Raw genomic sequence first — 20,450 nt, 5'->3', positions numbered from 1 at the left:
TCTCTCCCCCCTTTCCTGTCACTCTTCAGCTGTCACTGCCCATTAAAGGCCATAAAAGCCCCCTAAAATATATATATTAAAAACAAATTGAAGTTAAGTTTTGTGGGTTTGAACAATGTCAGGCTGCAAAGAGTTTGTAGTGACTGACTCGCTATAAGTCGACATATTGTTTCAACACTAGTATACAAGTATATTAAGTATATCATTAAGTAAAAACAGTATAGGCCTAGAGGAGAAGATACACGAATTAAGAGTAGTAAACAACACATCCCCACTGCACCTAGACAGTAAATTAACACTGCAACATTAAATTAAATGTGTGTCATTACACTGTAAACTGAACACATTTCCTTAAGTAATGCTGGGAGCCTTCAGTGTATTAAGTGGGACGTTACCTGAGCAGTAATGTCTGTGGTTTGGGACGTTGGTGGAGGATCAGCCTCACCTACCCAGGGGTAAAGGAATCCCTCCACTCCCACTTCATGGGAACGTAATGATAGAGAAAGAGAACAAAGCGGGAAGGAAGGAGGGATACAGCTGAAAGAGAACACACAGGTGTGTAGCATCGGCAGGATTATATAAAGATAAAATAACATGAAGGAGGAGTTCAGGTGTGGTCCTCTTTAATCTCAATAATTATACCTCTGGCAGTAACGGATAAATCTCTAGTATAATACTTGTCAAAGTGATTTATTTATTTATCACAAATGAAACTAAGACGTATATGTTTGTGTCCAGGTTTGTGAATTAGAGAAGCTCTAAACTAGGCACATGATGGTTTTGAGTCTTTCTTATCTCCATTCCTCTGACTGTCCTTGTTTGTCTGTCATTACTGTTTAACAAAGTGTTTTCCCAAACACTAATCAATCATGTTGGATAACCCAAGCTCACAGTTTGAACAGCTTTCTTGCTGATTTGATAAGTCCCTTATCATCCAGTGTGGAAACATCATCTTATTCCACGTTGTCAGTTTCATATACGGTACAATGTTTATTCCTCATGTATTGAAGCCCCAAAACTCAGCATGTTTGGCATCTTTGGGAACTTTGGGATCACGACTATATATAAAGTTTGGACGGACTGAAGAGGTTTATTACCGCTTGATTCTTGTTTGTTACAGGGAAGGGTAAAGAGGCAGTGGTTTCCTGCCCGTATTCTTTATTTTGACAGTTTTTGTTGTCTACTGTACAGCGGGGATGTTTTCTGTGCCCCCTAGTTTTGAGTGGACTAAAGGCAGACGCTGTGTTAAAAGAGGAGGGCAGCTGGTAACTTTTATAAGAATCCACCGTGAATAAAAACAATCAATCAAAGCCAAGAAAGATGAATGTCGTGTCTCATTCCCGAGTCGCTTTGGGACCTGGGAATGAGACTCAACAATCAACCATCTTTCTCAGACATTTTTATAAAAGTTACCTCCTGCAACTTTAATGCAGGAAGCTTTCAGTCCCAGAATAATAATGCCACTGACACACATCACGACTAAGGACACAAGTCTTCAGTTCATACATCAGATTTTCATGTTTTTCTAGCCCCGTGTGATCAGATACTTTTTAGGAACGCATAAGACAAACACCAAGAGCCTGTCTGTTTAAGTGTTTCCCAAAGCCCAACCAACTTGGTCAGGCTTAAAGGTGCTAGTATACTCCATGAGAAGTACTTGTCAGATGATCGAATAGCTTCAGAAACTGCTTCACTGCACACCTTTCTGATGTCAGATAAGGGTGTCTGACCATTTCTGTAACTTTCCAAAACTGACAATCCGGCCTTGACACACACTTCCTGTTGTGATTGGTCAACCCACCTTCTTTTGTGGTTGTTGGGATCAAGCATTACCACGTTTAAAAAAGATATTGTTTGGTCTTTTATGCCTTTAGTTTTATATAACAGGTGAAGATAGACAGGAAAGGGGGAAGAGAGAGGGGGGACTTGAACCTGGGCCGCTGCGGCAAGGACTCAGCCTACATGAGACAGCCCCATATAAACACTTTTTATATCCTACATGTCCTGATGTGACATAGTCGGACAACATCTCGTACAAACCATTTCTTTTCTAGTAAAATATATTTCTTTACAAACAGAGGGCCCCTAAATGATGCAGTCTATGTAGGTCAGAGGACCTGGAGGTCAGAGCCTCACAGCGACCAAAACTAATGAAGTATTCATGTGGTCCTTCGGCTTGTAAAGTCAAACTTTCCCGTTTATTGCCTGTAAGTCCTCCTCAAACAAGACAACAACGTTTTAACACCAGGGGTAAAATAGGATTACGGTTAATTATACTGGAGTTTACAATAGATGTTGTGAAATTTCACTTCAATACGTGAAGGACAACAACAGGATAACACTCCACCAGAATCAGGATTAAGGCATCTATGTACCGTTCATTTATCTGTAAAGCAATTTATCCTGAATACTAATAAGAAAAAGGACAGTTTATTCATGACCTCCATTATTTATATTTGTATTGAATTATTTATACAATCTAGTAACCTGCTAAACACAGTGTGAGTATGTCATATTTCCTGACTAGGATCACCTCTTGAATTTCCCTCGGATAATAACGTGTCTTTTATTTATTTCATCCTATCTATTTCTATCTATCTATCTAGTTACTCCATCGTCCTGCAAATGTGGGTGAAATAAGGCTGTATTCCCTGCCAAGAATTTGGAGGGGGCTTTTGAAATGGGAGAGATGTGGTCAACTTGTTCTGGTTTGGATGTATTTGGTGTAAAAAAAAAGAAGCAGACTGCTGAACTGAGACAAACAAACTGATTTATTATAGACAGACAGAGTCGGACAAACAGGCTGGCTGACCAGCAGGAAAACCGACAGCCAGACAGACATGCAGGCGTACAGGAAGAGAGACAGACGAAACCATAGAGGATTATGCCACAAATACACAGACTGGTAAATTGATAAGGCTCAGGTTGGCTCACAGACAGAGAAAACCGTAGAAAGACAATAATCGTGAGTCGATGTGACTCGAAGCTCACTCACAGTGACTCTCTGAGTAATTTTACACGCTGGTGTTCGATCTGCACTCGTGTCTTTGTGTTAAACACCACGTTTGTTTTTGTCAGTCTTACTCATTCCTACTGTAAACCAAAACATCAACAAAAAGTCTCAAATGAGGGATTAGACTTAAAAACACACCACTTAGTCACAAAGAAGCATCCCAGTCAGACTGCACACACACACACACACACACACACACACACTACGTAAAAACACGCATTGTAGCTGCTTTACTGAGAAATTCTACTGTCACATCTTATTTTCGTTTTTATTGTAAATTGTCTTTTTCACAACCGCACATCCTACTGCTCACCCTTTTATTTTAAGAGGGGAATTTCTTATTTCCGTGTCTGAGATTTCTTCCAGATTGCTTTGGGGTTTTTAGAGGATTTTCTTTGTCTTTGTAGAGACACGGTTTAGCTGGGTGTATAGCTGTTCATGTTGTGGGCCTGTAAAGCCTATTAAATCTGATATTTAGCTATACAAATAAACCTGACCAGACCTGACTGTTGCGCAAGTGTTAGGTGTTCATGACTCACTGACACACACACACACACACACATTCACATCTCTTAACCTACTGTGACCTTTGAAACACTTACTGATACTGTTTGCTGCTGAGTCTTCTGTTGTTTCAATCAATAAATCAACTGATATTGTTTGCTGCTGAGTCTTCTGTTGTTTCAATCAATAAATGAAGCAAACAGGCTTTAATAATACAGTAGACCGTGAACTTTAAGATGCTGTGAACTATGCTTTACATTATTAAGCCATAAAAACAAAAGAAAAAGATGTTACAGATCAACAAGCAACAAAATACACAAAATAAAATAAGGTAAAAGCATTAAGTTGCAAATAAAAACTGTCACGCAAAATTTACTTAAACCATTTGCTGAATTGGAAGAAATAAAACAAATGGATTTAGGAACGTTTTATAAAGAGAGAGACACAGTTACAAAACACTGAATATGTGTCTGTGTGTGTTGGTTGGTTTGATCAGTTAGGAGGAGACCTCCCACCCAGATCAGTCTACATGCTTCTCTTCAGAAAACCACCCACACGCCACACATGAATATGTCTGAGTGTGTGTGTTACTCCATGTTTACCAGTAACATTAGACTCTGTGTTGATGTTTTTCCCAGGAAAGCACATGCAGTATGAGTTTTTTTTTTCCCCCTCTGTGTGGTCAGGAAATATTTGTACAATACTGCTGACATTAGAAAAAGAGCAGCTGTTACACCACTTCACCACATTCAGCCTTACATATGCACCAATTCTGTGATTCTGCAGGGCATGCGTGTGCTGGTGGACGCCCGGGACAAGCTGGGCATCAGCTGGCAGAGCTGCGAGAACGAGAAGCAGGGTATGCTGGTGATGTCGTGGGAGGGACGTGTGGGCGGCTCGGGGGTCGAGCCGAGTGAGTTTCAGCTGTACGTGATGGCACTGAGCGCACTCTGGGCGGACACCGGCATACAGGAGGCCTACGCACGGCGCTCTGAGTTCCAACTGGTGAGTAAAATTAGTCACATAACACACGGTTGCCCCTTTTATTTTCCCCTTAAAGGTCCTGTGTGTAACAATTAGGAGGATGTATTGGCTGAAATGGAATATAATATTCATAGGCATGTTTTTATCGGTGTATTATTACCTAAAAATTTATAGTTTTGTTTTCATTAGCTTAAAAAGAGTTGTTTTTACCTACCAAGGGAGTGGATCCTCTTCTACAGTATCTGTCATGTTTCTACCAGTAGTGGAAAAAGTACTGAAAATCTGCACTCAAGTAGGTAGTAGTAAGTTCTGTTACATCACTAAAATATTAACAAAAAACAAAACCACTGGTGTTAAAAAAATGTCCAAGTAAAAGTACAAAGTGTTCTTCTCAAACATTCAGTGATGTTTAATGCATTATCAACAGCATGCATTGAATCAAAAGGGGAGAGCCCTGTAGAAAATATCTACTTTCAACAAATATAAACATAAAGCAGGAATTAAAAGCATGCTAAAAAGGTTTTTGAATCTGCATGGAACATTAGTGTAGATTTCTCCCAATGCAAACAAACATCCAGGCGAGAGTCTCCAACCTTATGTTCTTTTGAAATCTTCAGACCCTAAAATACTCCCAACTCCAGTAATAAGTACTGTCGCACACAGACTACCAGGCCCCTGAAGCCACATATACTGTACTAACATCAGTCTGGGCAGTAATACACAGGGATAATCTAGTACTGCACAAAACAGTGCAGAAACTGTGTTTTTGACTTAGTTTTAGGTACATTTTGTAGTTTCTGAAAATTTTAAAAGCAGTTTTCATGTAAGTGATACATTTCTATGGCTTAATGTTTTTCGTATAGTAAAACAGACGTCAGATATTCAGATGCAGGTTCTAACTCAGTTTGACCAAATATGTAGTTTCTGTGTTTGGCCTTTGTAGGGCAGCGTAAATATTGTCAGCAGTGTGAGCAGTGAGTATGATATCTGCGTACTGTATAACTGATTTGCCAGCCACTCTCAAAGCTAATAATAACTGACATGCTCACAACTTCAGAGGAAGTAACTGGATAATATCAGAAATGTTTTTACCTGTCAGCTAAAGAAAGAAGTCACAGTGAAGGAGCGCTGCACTGAGCGAAGCCTGTGGAAGTATTTATTGTGTCTCTGGGTAACTTAAGATTTTTGGTTTTGGAAATTTCCCAAAGATGTAATTATTTTTCTCTTGGCTGGAAATGGAGCAGGTGAAGTGGAGTCCTGTGGAGTTTCATTTACCGTGCTACGCTGCACTCCTTTCACTGTATAACTAGTCACATTGAATAGATTGAAAATAAGGCAGTTATTTTCTTTATTGAAAATGCCACGAAGTATCTTTAGAGCAGGATTTGATAAATTGGCACCTTTACTTAATCAATTATCAGAGTGAAGTGCAGTAAATTTATTGAATTTTGATGACTTAAAAGCCTCAAAATGATCATTTTCCTCTGCGTCATCTTGACTTAAGTGTTATCAGCAAGTGGGGGTGGGATAAGTGGGTGAATCCTCTGCTTTCTTGATGAACCACCTCTTCATCATTCCTCAAGTTACAATTTATTACTTCCTCTGCAGAGATGATATTAATTCTTTATTTTCTAGGACAAAATTTAGGGTAATTTAATATCAGATAGGAGGAATTTATATTAGGCCAGTTGGGTGGATCAGGGAATATTTGACATTTAAATGAGTGTAGCCTTAAAGCTGTTCAAATCAGTTTTATATAAACAGCTGATAAAATGACTATGCGTAGGTGAAAGGGGTTGCTTCTAGTGTCAAACTCTGCTGTTCCCATCAGCTCATCATTTCGGTTTTACAATCCGTCATTTTACTGTTTTGGGTTCACTTTGATCACCAGGCTCTAAAAAACCCACAGTACACAATCTGCCCCACAGCAAACAGCAGACAGACAGAGTTACATAGTGGAACATTTGAGTGGGTGGAAACCAAAACAGAGCTAAAAGAAGAGTAGAATATTGGACTTATATTCATAAGTTGGCCAGAAACTCCAAATGTGCGATCTTTCAGTTTTGTCCAATCACCTCAACTTCTCTGCAAATTTGACCAATCAATGTAGTTTCCTGCACAAAACACTGAGCCACAGTCACCTAACACACTTCCTTGTTTATAGTTGCAGGATGCAGACATGTGCAACACAAACATCTCACATTTATCCTGTTTGCTAAATTGATTAATGCCTAAGAACATGCATCGCCATTTTAAAAAAAAAGCTGCCATAAAATCAGGCGTTTTAGGCTGCAACCATCCCAAAAAAAAGCCTGCAAAATCGTGAAGGGTCTGCTATCTCAGCTTCATAATCATAATAAAGGAACATTGAAATGCTTAAATGTTCCATATAAAAATGACCTTGTATAGACAGAGTTACCTGGCATCTATGTTATGTCTTTAGAGCATCATTTGCTTTTTTTTTCAGATGTCTAAGCTTATTTCTTTTTCTGCTGCCTGAAGAGAGAGAATAAAACAAATTGAGGTGCGTTTAAAGCAGCCACTTAACTGTAGCTTAAAGAACAACAGAGCAGCTGGAGAACCACTTGGTATTACAAGTAACTCTATAAGTGTCTACAAATATGCTGCAAAGAGCCAGACAGACTGTTAATGACACTTAATGGTTCAACAGAATGTCATGAATACTCACTAACCATATTGTCAACATAGTGAATGTCTCACAGCATCGGCATCGCCAGCTGGTCTCATAGCAGCTAGTTTATTCGTACTTTATTGGACGTGACACAACAGTTCTACTTTCTGTTCAGAGCTGTAAGTTTGACCTTTTACCTTGTTGCACATTTATCAGTGACAAAACAATCTGGAGTCAGACGGAAGCCACTTCCGTCTCCCTCTCACTTAACATACTGTAAGTGTGTGTGAGATGTCATTGCACAGCTTTGGGTCAGAGTGCCTTGTCTTATCTGAAGTCGCTGTATGATAAAGCTAGTATGGAACAGCTGCACAGGCTTGCAGACATCATTCCTAAAGGATAAGGCTGGTGATATTCTGTGTTTTCTTATTGTCAGCAAATACCAAAAGAACCAACAGTCATTCTATTTATTTGCCAGGTGAGTGAAGTTGATTTAAAGGTCTGGACCCAGGCACGCTAATTTTAATTTGTAGATACTGACCCCAGGAAAACAACATATCGGGACAAGCAGCAGCTCTTAATAGCTCTTAACCAGCTATTGCACCCATAGAAGACAATAAGGCGGACAAACCTTCTGTCATTAAAGGTGTGTAACATTTAGGGCAATCCATTGGCAGAAATGGAATATAATATTCATAGGTTTATTTTCATTAGTGTATAATCACCTGGAAATAGGAATCGTTTGGCTTTTGTTACCTTAGAATGAGCTGTTTTTATCTACAGACACTGTAGGTGGCCTTCCGTGGCGTCTGCAGTGTTAAACCGTGTTTGTACAGCCCAGAATGGACAAACTGACTGTAGATAAGGCTTTTAACATTTTTTGCAAGCTTCACAGCCACCATAGTTCCCATTCCCAGGTCGTCAAATACAGGCACCAGCAGTGTTCAGTTAATCGCAATCTGAACCTTCACCTCTAGATGCCACTAAATCCTACACACTGGTCCTTTAACTACTACTTCTCTAGCATGCACATTTGCATTCTCATGTACACACAGCAGCAGGTGCTACGGAAGTACATTGTATTACAGTCATCTAGTGTGATAGTTAACCCAGGGGCTCTTTTCTGTGTTTACATTTGCAGCCTGTAATCTTACTGCTTTGAACAGTATCTGTCCTGCATCAAACAGCAGACAAACAACATTAGCAACTCGCTGGGGAACATAGTGGAGCATATTTCTCTCAGGAGTTGGTGGAAACCAAAACAGGGCTATAAGTATAATTATGCACTTGTAAAACATTAGGAGGCGTGTGCTGTTTGACCTGATATACATTGTTTTGCCGGAGTCGCCTTTCCTGATTCTCCACAATGGAGATGACAAGCGCAAAGTTACTGTGAGCCATAGTCAGAATTACCACAATGATAACAAGACCAAGGTTAAAAAATACAGTAATTCTAATGTGGTTCTGCAGCAGAAAGAAGTCCCCAAAAATGCACCTGTTTGCTCCTATTTGCTGAAATCTAGTGCCCAGTTGTTTAAGGAAATCCCTTAGCCATTTCCAAAGTATATATTTGTAACCCTTTCTCAAGATTTAAAAAACGTCAGTAAGAACAAATGTGGGCTGAGTATCACAGCCACAGTAGGGAGAGTGTAAAGTACAGAGACATGGGCTAACGCATTGTTGGATTTGGTTGTTTCATTAGATTTGTTGACAATAAGAAATATATAGAATAACACCGGCATCATCCTTTCAAAGCAAGAAAAAACTAAAAGATCTACTGTTGAGTAAATGTGCTGAGTTAGAGCCTCTCCGACCTCCCCCCTTCTCTCCATTCTCTGAGAGGTTTTCCGGGGATACCACAGTCAGCTTTTCCCAGGCACCGCTGGAGCTGGGCCACAGGCTGACAGGGAGAGGGAGAGAGAGAATCCAATGGGAGGAAGACAGAAAGGGAGTGGAAAGTGGAAAGGAGGGGATGGGGAGGTTTAGAGAGAGAGAGAGAAGGGGAGATAGTGAGAGAAAAACAAACCAAAAGCGAACACATGCAGGGATTTTGTTTACTTGCAGGCTTCTCTGTGTTCCCACCACACCCAGATAACACGCAGTTTGATATAGGATATAAACACCTAAAAACGTCTTCTGCTTGACAAAAACAAGGCTGTATATCACGCTGTGACGGTAAACTGCTGCTGTTGTCTTCAGCAGCACAGACATCCTGAGTAAAGGAGGTTTGAGTTAACTGTATAGGGAACTTTGAAGCCCACAAAGATGTAAAGAGGCTATAAATGCTGCACATGCGCACACACACACACACACACACACACACTCGCCCCATATGGTTGACTGTATGAGATTTCAACCTGGAACTCTCTGCGGCTACTTCATGAGTTAATGTTGGCTGTACTGTAGATACACTGTATAACTTTATCTGTAAGTGTTTACAGGAAACTCTTTTTCTGTATATTCACGTCTCTGGGTTTAGGTTCTTTTTTGCTGACGTCCTTGTGTGTGTGTGTGTGTTTGTGTGCTTATGTGCCTGATGGTCCGAACATTGTTCCCATAACAACAAAAAAGTGATATATATGTATTGATAAACCTTTTATTTTGGTTTGAGAATTAAAGGATCATTCTGGTTTATTACACCAAGTCTTATTTTCATACTTTTTGCCTTAATTTCTATCAGTTTTGGCAGCAATGTTCTCACGAAAGTACAGTAGATCAATGTCGGATCATAAACTGATTGACTGTTTGTTTTGTTTTCTCTTTCAAATAAGTTAGTTGTTTTGTTTATAACCTACTTCGTTGTTGACTGCTCCTTCTTTTTGGACTTCTTTTATGATGTTGTCACGTTCGCAGATTTCAGCAATTAACCTGGTGGATCTGACGTTATGCCAAAACTATGACAACGACACAGCAATAAACCAGAATTTAATAGCAGTTGAGTACAATTATATTATTCACACTTATTGCTAATATCAACATACAAATACATGGATGAATGGTGCTGAAACAATTAGTTGATGACTTGTTTTATAGCATTTTATGACATTTTAATCCAGTATATAATTTGTTCATGTGATCAGGATGCTTATAGCACCATTATCAAATTGATTTAGTTTTGATTTTATAACAATTTTAGGGAACAATAGTTTATATGTTTTTTGTTTTTTTATATTTAAAAACTACATATTTGCCGAATAGATGACGTATTTGCTTTTTAGTTAAACGACTATCTGAAAGTTTTGTGTATTAAAAAAGAAACAGAAGAAAGTTTTAATAAGAGACTCAGCTTAACTAACTGCCAATGTGCAACCAGACCCAAAGAACAGCATCTTTGATCATTTACCAAGCAAATTAATCATTTAATAGAAGTATAATCAACAGATTAATCAATAATGAGCCCTGCAACTACTCACTATGTTCACAAGGTGCATTCAAATCATAGTTGTGTGTTAAAAGGACTGCAGCTGTCAAACAATAGTGGCGCACCCAGTCACACACAAGTGGCACTCATATACCTGTGGCCACACACACACACAAACACACACACACACACACACACACACACACGACAGAATGTGAGCTTATTCAGGTCTTTGCTGTAATAAAGCCCCTAATCTGCCCATACACGCCATGAATGGAGACATTCCTCCAGCCTTACTCAGCCACCCAGGCTGACACACAAATACACACACACACACACACACAGACACACACACACACACACAACTGGGCCTAACTACAATATAGCATTATTCCTCTTAAAACCCGTGCTGACAACAACTTTTTCCAAACTTGGCAGATTTACGGTTTCTGTTACACTGATCGAACATAATCAGTGAAAGCTCTTCACGTGGCTGTTAAATTCATCTCTGTCGGACCAGGAAGCGCGACCCCTGTGCGGGTGAGATGTGACCCTGTGACCCTGCCGTTGACCTACAGTGTCACAGCAAAAGGAAACACAAAGCCGGGAACTCTGATTGGTTCAGTTGGACATGAACAGGAGGAGGGGCTGATCGGAGGGAGAGGGGAATTCCCAGAGATGAGGGGATACGCAAACACAGACAGAGACACAGACACACACACACAAGCACAAACACACACACACAAAGATCATTTCCACAGACGCTTTGACTCATCAGCAGAATTGAAACAGCTTGATCATTGATGCACAGGAGGCATTCAACCTAATAAATTCATTTTATTATGACAAAGAAGAGTTGTAATGCAGATCCATACCCTGTTAAACTGTAAAATGTATCTTTGTGTGTGATGGGAGGGCTAAAATGACTTTGTATCTGGGTTCTGTCTGACTCGCTAATCCCTCCCTCCCCCTTGTCTCTCCCCACTGTTTTCACACACACAGCTGTTTCCTGTTGAATGTGTGTGTGTTCAAGCGAGAGAGGGAGTTATGAGAGAGATTCACTTTAAAACTACAGTCAGGAGTCAAGTGTGAAGAGGAATAGTAAAACTAATGTTTCAGCTTAAAACCTGCACCTTTCCTGTTATACTAGTGCAGTGTCTATTTGGGGCCATACTCATTCGGAGCGGGTCGATTTCTGGGCCTTTGGAAGTGCTGCTAATATCCTGCCTAGTGTGAAGTTGATTGTACCGGTTTTCAAGATATTTAAAAGACAGACAAACACACATTCCTTCCTTTATAGTTAGATGATGCTGCTACAGCGTAACCTCCTGTTGGCCAGATAGCACCTCATTTGTCATCATATTATTTGACATCATATCTACTCGTCCACCAAATGTGGTTGCAGTGTTGGGGAGATATAACATTGTCGCAATATTAGCAAACTTTGAGAGACAGCTATAGCAAATCTGTATGGGATATCAAAAATTTTAAAAAACGAACCTTTTCCGGCTTTGTCCAGAGATTTTTTGTACTAAAATTGGTGACAAATGCTCAAAATCTGTAGAAGGAGTAGCAAAAAAACTGATTTGGACAAAATTAAAAAATCCAATCACAGATTTTTAGAGTTACGGTTCAAAAGTTACAGGCCATAACATAAAGTTTGTTTTTATCACCACCGTCTTCTCCTCCGCAACATGGCTTCCAAGTCAATTGGATGAACGGTTGTTGAGAAAATCAAAGGACAGACAGGTATACATACACTACATAGAGAAAGAAAGATTATTTCCATTTTAGTTACAGACCAAAGCTTTAAGCAAGTTTTAGCTCATTTACGAGGCACCCACTGGTTTCCATTTATTTCAGAACAGTATGAAAATCAATAAGCGGCCTCGTAAAACTGTGTTGAGCAGTGTAATCAATTACAGTGAAGATCAGCCTGCAGTTAAACCACATTATGACTCAACGGTAGCGTAACATTGACAAACATGAACGCAGACTTGATGCTGTGATGGATTACACAACTCAAGTTTCAAGAGCCAGTTAATTGATTGTCGTACCAAAAAAAAAGAACTGCTGCCTGAAACAAATTGAAACTGCAGAGCGTGTGTTCAAAAATAAAAGCAAAATCTAAAGTAGATAAGTGATTTGTAGTTAAAACTCCACCCAATAAAACTTGAACGCTGCGCCTCAGTGCAGGGACACACAGTTGTTGGGCTGATTATAGTTCTGATCTGGGCGTCACAATGGATCAAAACAAGCTGCACCGAGTTCGTTCCAGTCTGGTTCAGTGGATGTTGACTGTCAGGAGATAAAATCATAAGATGTGTGATGTTTGATGATTTTAATTGTTTGATAAAATCGCTGTCTGTCTTTCTCACATAAACATTATTGTAAAAGAACAGAAGTAACATGAGTTATTTTATAATTGTTATTTAAAAAAAAATTTGCATATTGCACTGCCATATTGCTTATCCGATAATATTTCAATTAATTGTGCAGCTCTAACATTTACTTGTAGCTATAGCTAACCGCTAACTGCTGCTAACGGACTGGGAGCTCTCCCATCACTCCTGTACTAGAGATGTAGCGTTAAGACCCAACACTGCCCCCGGTGCTCTGAGCAGGTCTGGGCAGAGTCACCTAACATGACGGCTAAGTTATCAACAGCAGCTAGTTAGCAGCTGTACACCAGATGTGATTATGAGAAGACACTGATAAAAAACATGGGTCATATAAACATAGAGATCCAGTTATGTCACTTGAGTCACTTCAGTCCAGAGTATTGTGCTATTGGTCAAGCCTGTCCATAAAAGTAGCTTCACGAGTAGCAGAATATGTTACTAAAATATAATGGGACTGATATGATTATTGTTGGTCACATGGTTTCTGTCCTTTTTGTTGGCGATTGGGGAGAGAAAATCGATTGATGTATTATTAAATTATTAACCACAGTATGACAACTTCCATGAAATGGGAATTGAATAAGGATCCAACAAATGAAATTGTCCGAATGAAGTGCTTTAATATGATTATTTGGGTCTTTCAAGTTTTGGTTAATGCGTAAAAGGATGACTCAGTTGCATTTTGCGTCTGTAATGGATTTTCTTTCTTCCTGTCTGCAGAGTGAGTCAGTCAAATACTTCCTGGATAACTTGGATCGCATTGGTCAACTGGTGAGTCACGGTGACTAGTTAAATCTTATGTGAACTTTTTGTTTCTTCACCTCTTTTTGACGTGTTTATATCTCCCATTTTCAGAACTATATCCCAAGCAAGCAGGACATTTTGTTTGCGAGAAAGGCCACTAAAGGCATCGTTGAGCATGACTTTATCATCAAGAAGATCCCTTTCAAGATGGTGGATGTCGGAGGGCAGAGGTCCCAGAGGCAGAAGTGGTTTCAGTGTTTTGACGGGATCACATCGATACTCTTCATGGTTTCGTCATCAGAGTACGATCAGGTACCATTTGAGGACACATTCATTTCTGATCATGTTGAGATTTTAAGAGGTTAGTCAGACAGTCTGATCATTATTCTCTTGACTTTTAAAATTACGAAATGGACGAGAAACATCAGAGAGGCACAACATTTGAGATTTACACAAAGCTGTCTTTGTGGTTGGCTGTGGAAACTTGATTGTTCCCTCAGTCGTGGCTGCGGCTCAAATCAACAGTCATATGATGACGACTGAATCCTTAATTGGTGCACAGATAAAAACCTGGAAAAATCAAAGGATAATTGTGTCTGTGTGTGTCTGTGTGTGTGTGTTCGTTCCAGGTCTTGATGGAGGATCGAAGGACGAACCGTTTGGTGGAGAGTATGAATATCTTTGAGACGATCGTCAACAACAAGCTCTTCCTCAACGTGTCCATCATCCTCTTCCTCAACAAAACAGACCTGCTGGTGGAAAAGATTCGCACGGTGGACATCCGCAAGAACTTTCCCGAGTTCAGAGGAGACCCACGCAGACTAGAGGATGTACAGGTACACACACAAAGAAAGCTGCAAGCATTATGAGGCATCAATCTCAGTTTTTCAACTAAGATTTTCTACTCGAATTTGTTTTTTTGCTCCTTATTTTCCTCCTACTGTGTATGAACCACAGTGTGCTTTCATGCACCCACACAGATAAATAATTATTCAAAAGGTGATACACCATCAAAGCAATCAATCCCTGTAGAGTTTCACAAGATGTTCTGGACTGACAGGTCCTTCATCATAGTTTTGCCATTCTTAAAATGATGTTTGAATCTTGATGCATGATGCAGTGGTTGTATTCTTGTATTCCTGTTCTGTATTAGATTGTATTTTGATTGTATGGTTTTCTATCACTTTACTTTCCCCTTGTGGCTGTCTGTCCACTGAACACCTGTATTGAATTAGGCCATTGCCTTGATTGTCTTGTCAGCAATGATATTTTAGTTCAATGTGACGCTCTATAGGCATTGATTGCTTTGATGGTGTGTCACCTTTCCTTTCAGTGCAAATGTGCTGCTATGGTAACTTACTTACAGTATTATTATTTATTTGGATGGAAATGAGGATGTATCGCAACTTTTACTAATCTTTTCCTTTCATCCTGCTGCCTTACACTGACTTTCTCTGTCTGCAGTCTTTGTCATGTACATTCATACACGTAAAAGGCAGATTGGAGATCAACTTTCTCCGGTAGAAATTCGGCCGATTTGACAAAACCAGGTTTTGCCTCTCCGCTGATTACAGAATCAGGGTTTCTCAACGTGACATTAAATAATTCAGATTACTGTAGACAGACTGTAACCCAGTTGCTTAAGTGTCTCTGTTCTGCTCCTTCCAGGCGTTCCTGGTGCAGTCGTTCAGCCGCAAGAGGAGAAACCGGGGCAAGCCACTCTTCCACCACTTCACCACTGCGATAGACACAGAAAATATTCGTTTTGTCTTTCACGCCGTCAAGGACACCATCCTGCAGGAAAACCTCAAAGATATCATGCTGCAGTGACCTTCACGCTGCAGACAACAGCTTCTCTGACTGTGAACTGTGAAACCAGCCATGAATCAAGGCCTGGAGGACTGCAGAGCTGGCCTGTCTAATCCTGACACTACAGCCCATGAGTGCATATTAATATTAATAATTAAAGCCAGTTGACCCACAGTGTGGATTTAACTGAACTCTGAACCTGTGGAGCCATGAAAGTGACTCTGGACCTGTTGGCCTACGTCGACCCCTGTGGAAACTGTGAGGGTCACAGAGGACGAGAGCCTGCATTTAACCTGTATAAATGTGTGTATGCTGGAAAGACAGTCACCTTCTCCGTCTTGTAGCTCTAAAGTGTTCTTGCCTTCATTCGCAGGTTAGAAAATGTTTTTAAAAATAAGGAGAAAAAAAACTACATGACATGAGCACTGAAAGTGTTTTTTTCCTCAAATGTATATATGACTAATGACAACCCTGTCACTAAACCACGTCAAACTGCTGCCGGTCTAACTGTAGCTTGATCGAGCTGTGTGAGCAAGAAGAAAGAAAGAACATTTAGAGCAAGCTGCAGAATGCTTTGCCCTCCTAATGTACACGTGACAGAGGGAGAGGGGTAAGGGTTTGGGCCCATACTGGTCATATGCTGTGTTGTGTGATTAAGGTTGCTTGTTCCTGTCCATGAACTTTAACAGAGGAAAGAGATGACTCTCTCTAACGCTCCCTGTTTTCTTCTGTGCTGTCTTTCTCTCTATCTTTACATCTTCTTCGCTGCTTGTTTATTCTCCTGTTCCTGCCATCATACAAGAGATGAACAGCTGCAGATAACTAGTGTTATCCCACTCCTCTCCTCTCCTCTTCTGTCCTCTCCACAATAGACAGATTGTTCGTCTCCTCCCTCTCCAGCAGAAACAGTAGACAGTCAAATTAAAGACTCTTCTTAGTTACAAGAAATAGGCACACACAGCTTCTGGTCTTGCATGAATTATGGTTCGTCTCTATCCTTATTCCTTCTTCTGTTTCCCACCAACGTCCCAGTAGGAGTACCACAATAGCCCAGACTTAACTTAAGGCATATTTTAAGTATCCCCTTTACAAGAAGGCTTTGGTATACTGTTACACTGCTCGTTCCCATTCTTTTGTCCTGTAAACGTGAAAGGAAAGGCAGAGAATGACAGGGTTGAACTGTAAATGACCTTATTCCCATGTTGCTGACGGCCATTTTGGACTTCTGTAGCAGTCAGGGTGGGACATGTACCAAGAATGAACAATAACCAAAACTTATGAAGTGACTAAAACAGTCACAGAGTCTGGTATTTTCAATATCAGGACAATTTTGAGTTTATTATCACACTAATACCAAGTTAATACCATTATTTTATAGTCAGTTAAACCAACGGTCAAGTTTAGTGCTACAACAATTTTTTAATTGATTAGTCAATCAAGAGACAATTAAGCAGCAACAATTTTAATCAAATTGTCATTTCTCGATCAAATGGACTGGGTTCAGCTTCTCAAATGTGGCAATTATAATTTGAAGATGACACATTTGGCTCTAGGACATTGTCTTCACTATTTTCTGACATTTTAAAGCTCCACTAATGAATATTTTTATATTAACATGGAATAAAAGTGTAAATATGAAACCCGTCGTTATAGTGATGGAGCCACGGGGCATTATCACTCGACTCTACAGCTTTCCTCCGCTTCCCAGAACACTTTTGCATCTTAATATTCCTCTGTCTGATGGATGAATTAATAAGCAACTGTTATACATGGTGATGACACCGTATATCAACTTTATAAGGCGATGTTACCGTATGTTGTGTTTACAGCTCGTTGCAGTGCAGGTTCAAAGACAAAACAAATGATTTTGAACGAACAGATGAATCACTAAAAACAATCACTAGCTGCAGCCATGTTTTACCAGCGAGAGTTAGCTGGTAATGTAGCATAAAGAAAATGTACTGTTGTTATGGTTACTCGCAGTTTAATAAAGCCTTGAGCACTGATTTATGACGGTGGTTAAACTGTTGCCCAGAACTAAGCTTGTGTGATTTTAATGGATACCTGCCAGCCACCCAGAAACACGTATTTTCAAACTAAGTTAGAATTTGAAACCTTATTCTCCCTCCGTTGGATTCTTCAAGTCAAGTTTCTTTCTGTTTTCAGAGACTCTATGACATGAAAATGTTGATTTTATTCCCAATATTTGCATGATGTGCATTTTGGTACGCAGCAGAAGGACACAGCTGGGCTGCTCCTCCCACCCTGAGTATTAAGTCCGAATGGCCTCGATGGGAATGAGGCTAATCATGAGCACTTCCACACGCCTTTATATGATACTGTATTAAACTGTGTAATTTGTATGTATTTGTGTGTGACGTATGTTCATACATCTTGTACATAGAATACTGTAAGTATTTGACTCTGTGTGTAATGTGGTAACCTTACAATACAAACACCACTCTGTCTAACAGCATCACTGTAACTGTAACGTTCCTGTAACTGTAACGTTGCTGCAACATTTGTCGTTAACTAACTACCTTTTCCACTCACGCACGTTTTTTTTTGTAAGTCTTCGTCATTGCACTGGATGTGTCAGAGAGAAAACAACCAGAAAGGAAAACGTCTGGGGGGGGGGGGTAAAAGGCAATGAAACAAATAAACACGCTGCAGACTTTTAAAGGCGAGCAGGATGGAGGCAGAGGAGGAAAAGAGGGAGGTCTTCTGCTTTTGTTTTTTGTTTCCCAGTGCCTTGGCTCTGTGCTCTGTGGTGAAATACACTGCCGTTTGCTGACATGCTGTTTCTTTATTTTCTCAGTGTGGGCGTCTGTGTGTGTTTGAGTGTGTATACGGCAAAGCAAGAGGTCAAGACCATCTGTGTTGAATAGTGAAGAGCAGTAGAAAGATTAGCAGATATTGGGGGGGAAAGACGGAGATGGCAGAGGATTTAAAATAATGAAGGAGATATGTGGAGGAAAAATAAATTCAAGCATGTTTTTCTTATGTCCTGGGGCAGTTTTATGAACATGAGAAGTCGTCTTGCAAAGCCAGAAAGCAGAAAGTTGAAGCTACTGACAAGTTATGTCATTCCTGATATACAGCCTGGAGGCTAACCATAGGCTTTTATTCCACATAATGTAATATGAGGCTCATCAGCTAGAGCTATCAGACCACTGGGCATAAAGAGTAAAACTGAAGTCAGGCGATATCTCCGTTACCCAGCAGAGTCTGACCTTTGCTTTGGCTTTTAATCAGAGGAGCTCTGATACATAACAGACTGCAAGTCTCAAGAGAGAGGGAGGGAGCCCAGAAACAACTACAACCAGAGTTTAAGCGTTGTTTTAGAAATCACTGGTTAACATAGATTTATTTACACAGGAAGTGAGTAGAATGTAATTTAAGGTCTGAACACACACACACACACACACACACCGCACAAACACATGTGACAGCCTACGGAGATCTCGGGAACCAAAAAAGCCAGAAATGACCCTGTGAATGGGCACAGACTTGAGGGGGGAGGGACAGACAAAGGCAGGAAGAGGGAATACAAGAAAAAGTAAGAGGATAGAGGGAGGGAGGAGGGAGAGGGGGAGGAGGTCATGTTTCCTCTGTTGAGCCCACTTCCTGTCCTGATCCCAAAATGGAGAGACTGTAAGAACGACATCCCTCTGCCTGTTTCACTCTCCCCCCTCCCTCCCTCCACCCACACACACACACACACACACACAACACACACACACACACACATCAGAGAAACCCAAACCAGCCTCCCGCGGTATCCTACAAAGGAGATGAGAGGAAAAAGCAGGGAGCAGAAAAATATATCCCCAGTGGTCTCTGAAACATAAGGAAGCCTTCGTTTATAGAGGCAGAGAGGCGCAGGACATTTTGTCCTCAAGTTGAAGCANNAGACATAGAGCATCTGCTGCTGCTATAGCACTCAGTCTGAAAGCAATTGAATTGCATTCCTCCCAAAGGTTTTAGTGCCAAGTAGCAGTCTGTTTCAATCTGCCGGTCCGATGAAGAGTGCGTGCCTTTATATATGTGTGTGTGTGTGTGTGTGTGCTGTGTATCTGTGTTAAATTGAGTTTAACTGTTTACTATGGTCATTACCAAAACGTCAGCACAGGATAGTTCAATTTAGTGTGCTTGCCTGACATCTCCTCGTCATTTATTTTGTTCATGAAGTGATTGATTAAATGTTTTATTAATATATATTTATAGCATTATTTTATAATGTAAATGTAGCCAGATTTTACTGAAATCAACTGTATTATTCCCTTAAGAAAAACAAAAGGCAACTTGCAACATAATAATAATAATAATGTTTTTTTTTATTAAGATTATGCTAATGTGCCTGTGCTACTGTCATTAACTGCAGATAATGTTTTGATGTGGAATGGATCATTGTCTTTGGATTTGTTACACAAAGAATACTAAATATTCAATATCTTATAATATTAAAAACTCCAAAATATAAATTGACCTAACGAAGGCATATCACCTGCGTCTAGCAGCACATTTGTGGTTTTGTACCTTGCATTATACCATCCTTAATCTTCATGATTTTTAATCTCTCTCCACCTGGCTAGTTAATTTCGCCCTGTGCCATTGTGATTAGCACAGCTGTTTAAAAGCTATGAGGTGAGCCATGAAACCATCACGCCCTCTATTTTAAAGCTCACTTAATTTCTTTTGTGTTTTTCTGCAGGTATATAAAGAAAAAAAATGTGTTTTTTTAGGCATGATTTCACTTAACACTGTGCCAGTGAGTGTCAAAGTGCTTTCAGTCTCTAGTTTCTCTAGTCTCCAGTTTCACGAGGCAGTGATTATCCTAGAGGTCACGATAGGTCATTTTGTACAGTGAGGTCAAGTTTCAGAAAATGTTCTCTACAGTGAAATAGCTAATATGGGGATGACCATAACAATCAATACAACTCTGTTCATTGAATCCACAAGAGTCACTATGTAGAAATATTCAAACTCACAAGGCGGAAA

The 20,450-nt window shown here is 40.0% G+C and overlaps 1 protein-coding gene across 1 annotated transcript in view; it reads left to right on the top strand.

The window, feature by feature from the left end:
- LOC118326739 (guanine nucleotide-binding protein subunit alpha-12-like) overlaps positions 1–18,243 on the top strand; it is a 21,011-nt gene extending 2,768 nt beyond the window's left edge. Inside the window, exons 2-6 of the mRNA XM_035659786.1 lie at positions 4,304–4,522; positions 13,617–13,667; positions 13,752–13,952; positions 14,270–14,476; positions 15,309–18,243. Coding sequence (XP_035515679.1) covers positions 4,304–4,522; positions 13,617–13,667; positions 13,752–13,952; positions 14,270–14,476; positions 15,309–15,470 — 840 coding nt within the window. The 3' untranslated portion in view covers positions 15,471–18,243. The remainder of the gene's footprint in view (positions 1–4,303; positions 4,523–13,616; positions 13,668–13,751; positions 13,953–14,269; positions 14,477–15,308) is intronic.
- Positions 18,244–20,450: the final 2,207 nt, after the last annotated feature.

This window comes from Morone saxatilis, unplaced genomic scaffold (assembly GCF_004916995.1).
Source record: "Morone saxatilis isolate NCDOM2014 unplaced genomic scaffold, NCSU_SB_2.0 Contig17, whole genome shotgun sequence".
Classification (NCBI taxonomy): Eukaryota; Metazoa; Chordata; class Actinopteri; family Moronidae; genus Morone; species Morone saxatilis.
Note: the sequence above shows the minus strand (reverse complement) of the source record. Positions and strands in the feature narration are given on the sequence as shown.